The 3,969-nt window shown below is 44.8% G+C and overlaps 1 protein-coding gene across 1 annotated transcript in view; it reads left to right on the top strand.

Moving 5' to 3' along the window:
• ELP3 (elongator acetyltransferase complex subunit 3) overlaps positions 1-3,436 on the top strand; it is a gene marked incomplete at both ends in the record, with an annotated part of 9,054 nt that extends 5,618 nt beyond the window's left edge. The window contains 2 exons of the mRNA XM_009869471.1: positions 1,987-2,055; positions 3,282-3,436. Coding sequence (XP_009867773.1) covers positions 1,987-2,055; positions 3,282-3,436 — 224 coding nt within the window. The remainder of the gene's footprint in view (positions 1-1,986; positions 2,056-3,281) is intronic.
• Positions 3,437-3,969: the final 533 nt, after the last annotated feature.

Raw genomic sequence — 3,969 nt, 5'->3', positions numbered from 1 at the left:
TGGGGCTGTTCAGCGCTACCAGAGGGGGCTGAGGGGAGACCTTCTCGCTCTCGGCAGCTCCCTGGCAGGAGGGGGCAGCCAGGGGAGGGTCGAGCTCTTCTCCCAAGGAACAAGGGACAGGACGAGAGGAAATGGTCTCAGGTTGCAGCAGGGGAGATAGGTTGGATATTAGAAAACATTTCTGCACGGAAGGGGTTGTCAGGCACTGGAACAACCCAGGGCAGTGGTGGAGTCCCCATCCCTGGAGGTGTTCAGAAAATGTGTAGATGTGGCACTTTGGGATATAGTTTAGCGGTCATGGTGGTGTTGAGTTGACAGTTGGATTTGATGATCTTAGAGGTATTTTCCAACCTTAATGATCTAAAGCAGCTCAACTGTACGGCTGGAAATTCTTCCAAGTTACTGTCACGGTGGTTTCTTTCTCCTCACCGTGCTGCTGTTGACGCTGTTACACGTGCAGAGAGAGCAGGAGTGAGCAGGCTGCGATTCTGAGCGGGCGTCACAGCTGTACCCCCCGACTCGGTGGTGGGGGAACAGCCGTTGATTTGAATCCCCAGCCCTGGGAAGCGATGAGTGAGTAAGAGAGCAGCTGAAGGTGACGTTACCATTCCCTGTTGGCGCTGCCACAGGCCATCTTTCTGGAAATTTTCTGAACTGAACAGTCCAGTGGAAACACTGTTTGACTCGCGACTTGGTGTGGGTTTTAGGAATAGGTACGGAGAAGGCAGAGCCAGACTTTTCCTCAGAGCTGCCCAATGGAAGGATGAGCGGTAACAAACGTGAGCTGGAATGTGGAAAATTGTGCCTTAATATAAAAGAACGTTTTAAGGTGACAGCTGTGGAACGCTTGAGCAGGTTTTGGGAATTCTGTTTTTAAAGATAAACCAAATTCTGTCTGGGCACAGCCCTGCGCATCCTGTCCTAACTGGACTTGCATTCAGTCTTTTTCAGCCTACAGGATTAACAAAGGTCAAGCCCTGAAAAAAACCCATTATTTAGCTGTTAGTGCCTCTGAAATTACATCCGTGCCCTTTTATGCCTCTGTAACTGCAGCGATAGCGCACTAAATATATATGTATATATTTCCAAAATAGTGCTCTCCTGTTGTCTGGAGAAAGTTTAACAGCAGAAGATCTCGTTGTGACTAAACTATTGTGAGTGCTTTGTACAGAATGCAAATAAGTAGCAACACCAGGTAAAATACAAGCCGGATTAATCTGATAAACAGTGATGCAGCATCCTTTTAGTATGGATTTTATCTGCTGTTACCCACTTGTCAGCGACTTGAAACTTATCCTGTTTGTGCAAAGTAGGAAAATCCTCTGTATATGTAATGGCTTAATAATTCATGTTGGTTTATGCGTGATTAAAGAAGTCCTCATCCTTTTGAGCTTGTAGTAGAACAAATCTGAAATACCACACAAATCCAGGACATGCAAGATACTGGAAAACCTCGTCTTAGAGTATTATTAATCGCTGTACCTCAGCTAGGAGTGTAAAAAGGAAGTTGTTAGAGAATTCACCTGCAAGAACGTGTTAAGCTTAAAGAATATTTCAAGTTTAGACTTGGCTCTACACGGTGCTGCTTGGATAACTTGTGCAAGTGAAGAGAAACTAAAATGAGCGGGACAGAAAAAATGGTATTTTGAAAAACATGTTGTTTGTGATTTTTGCAGTGTTTTTGTGAGTCATTACAGAGATTCTTTATCCTGTAGTGCACTAAAAATTTGAGAAAACCTGTTATTCTTTCTATGTCGTGTTATCATCTCGAGGCGAAATGTGTCCTGTTACAATTTTAAAAAAAATTAAGGAGCCAAATTCATATTTACATTGAATGGACTCTGGTGGTGAGTTTGAAGACTTTAGGGCCAATTAGGATTTGGAGACTTCGACATCCATTTCAGTGCTAGAACTTGTCTTTTGTTCTTTTTTGCTGTGATCCTTCATAAAAAACATTTACAAAATCAATCTCCTTGTGTTTTTTAGCCAACGTCCATGAGGGCCATTCGAGCTCGATACGACCCCTACCTCCAGACAAGACACAGAGTGGAGCAGGTACGTTTTTACGCGGAAAGGGGAAATGCATCGTGGTGGGGATGGAGGTAACGAGAACACTTTTAATTGCGCAAGACACAGAGTGGAGCAGGTACGTTTTTACACGGAAAGGGGAAATGCATCGTGGTGGGGATGAAGGTAACGAGAACACTTTTAATTGCATGAGCTCGTGGGCTGGGAAGAAGATGGAACCAAGCTTTTCTCGGCAGGGCCCGTTGACAGGCCAGGCTGTGATTCAGTGAAATGTGAGAAACTGTATTTGAACAGCAGGAAACAGTTTTGAACTGAGGATGACCAGCTGCCAGACCAGGTTTCCTGGCAGAGTTGTGCAGTGTCCGTTCCTGGAGATGCTGGGCACAGGGCTGACTCAACTGCGGGAGCTGATGCAGCTTTGAGGAGAGCTTGGACTAGGTGGTCTCCAGAGGTCCCTTCCAACCTCAGCTTTTTCGTGATTCTAGAATTCTATGTTAGCCTGCCTTGGTCCTCACTGAAAATTTCTTTGTAGTCCTCTTCATTGTCTTAACTGTCACTTCCATTAGGTAAAGGACAAGTTTTGAACCTCTAATAAGCTCTTACCTGCTCTGAACAGTAGCTGATTACTGACAGGAGATCCTTTTGCCACAAAATTATACTGAACTTCAGTGGCAGTTGCTAGTTCTTAATAGTTACTTACACGGAGAATTTAGTACTCAAGTAGTGACTGTCCTACCAAAATAATTTTTTGGGGAGTCTTCACTGGAGACTTAAAAGATCTGGAGAGGTTCTCAGTCCGGTTCTTTGACTGACTTCATGTTTAGCTTCAAGTCCACTGGAAAATTCTGTGTTTTCAGCATAGTCCTTTTTCTCCTGCAAGTTTGTAGAGAAAGTGAATTCTACGTGGCTTGAAGCCGATGGGAGGAGACTTTTGTTGCTGGCCATGTCTAAGCTTCAAGCTGGAGCCAGTGTAACTCCATCAGCCTGATGCTAGGCTCAGGTAATTCTCCTTTGTCAGGAATACCTGTTAGGCTGGGCTCAATTCTTGCAGTAGAAAAATGACTTTTGAGGGATTCTTTCTGTTTTTCCGGAGGGTTTATAAGTGATCTGTACAAAAGCATTAATGGTTTGTCATTCATGAAAGATAGGATGGCGAAAGAAGGAAATGCGGCGTAAGAGTGTCAGGATTTTCCAAGAAGTCTTTAAATAAATCCCTGATTGGTAATTTTTCCCCGGTACTTTGAATTTTACAGCTGAAGCAGTTGGGCCACAGCGTGGATAAAGTAGAGTTTATCGTGATGGGTGGAACCTTCATGGCCCTGCCTGAAGACTACAGAGATTACTTCATCAGAAACCTTCACGATGCCTTATCAGGTCACACCTCCAATAACGTGGCAGAGGCTGTCAGGTAAGCATCTTGGTTTTCCTTCTTGTGATTACTTAAAAATATTCTTTCACTGGTATGAGGACAGAAAATATTGGACACAAACCTTTTTTTTTTGAAAGGCTGTTTATTCAAATATGTCTTTAGAGGTGGAATATTTGTAGCTCAACTTGCAGCGTTGCTCTCGTGCACCGCGTGGCCCCATCTCCCACCGGTGCTGTGGTTTGCCTTTTTTTTTTTCTCCTATAGAAGATGCTGAGCTGCCTCGAACTCCTTGGCATTCCAGCTGGACTTCTACTTTTTCTTTTTTTTTTTTTTTAATGCCTCGTCACCTTGCTTTGAAGTTGTGACGAATCACGCTGCCGGGGGATTTATTTTCCTTTTAGCTGGGAAGGGGAACTGATCCCTTGCCTTGGAGGGAGGCCAGACGTCAGCTCCCGTAAGGGATGACTCAGCCCCGAGAGCGTCAGCGCTCCCAAGCTCCGAGCCCCTCGCTCCTGCCGACGTGGTTACCCTTGCAGTATTTCGGTGTGACGGGGAGATGCTCTTCTTCTCGT

The sequence above is a fragment of the Apaloderma vittatum genome, unplaced genomic scaffold (assembly GCF_000703405.1).
Source record: "Apaloderma vittatum isolate BGI_N311 unplaced genomic scaffold, ASM70340v1 scaffold3715, whole genome shotgun sequence".
In the NCBI taxonomy this organism is placed as follows: domain Eukaryota; kingdom Metazoa; phylum Chordata; class Aves; order Trogoniformes; family Trogonidae; genus Apaloderma; species Apaloderma vittatum.
Note: the sequence above shows the minus strand (reverse complement) of the source record. Positions and strands in the feature narration are given on the sequence as shown.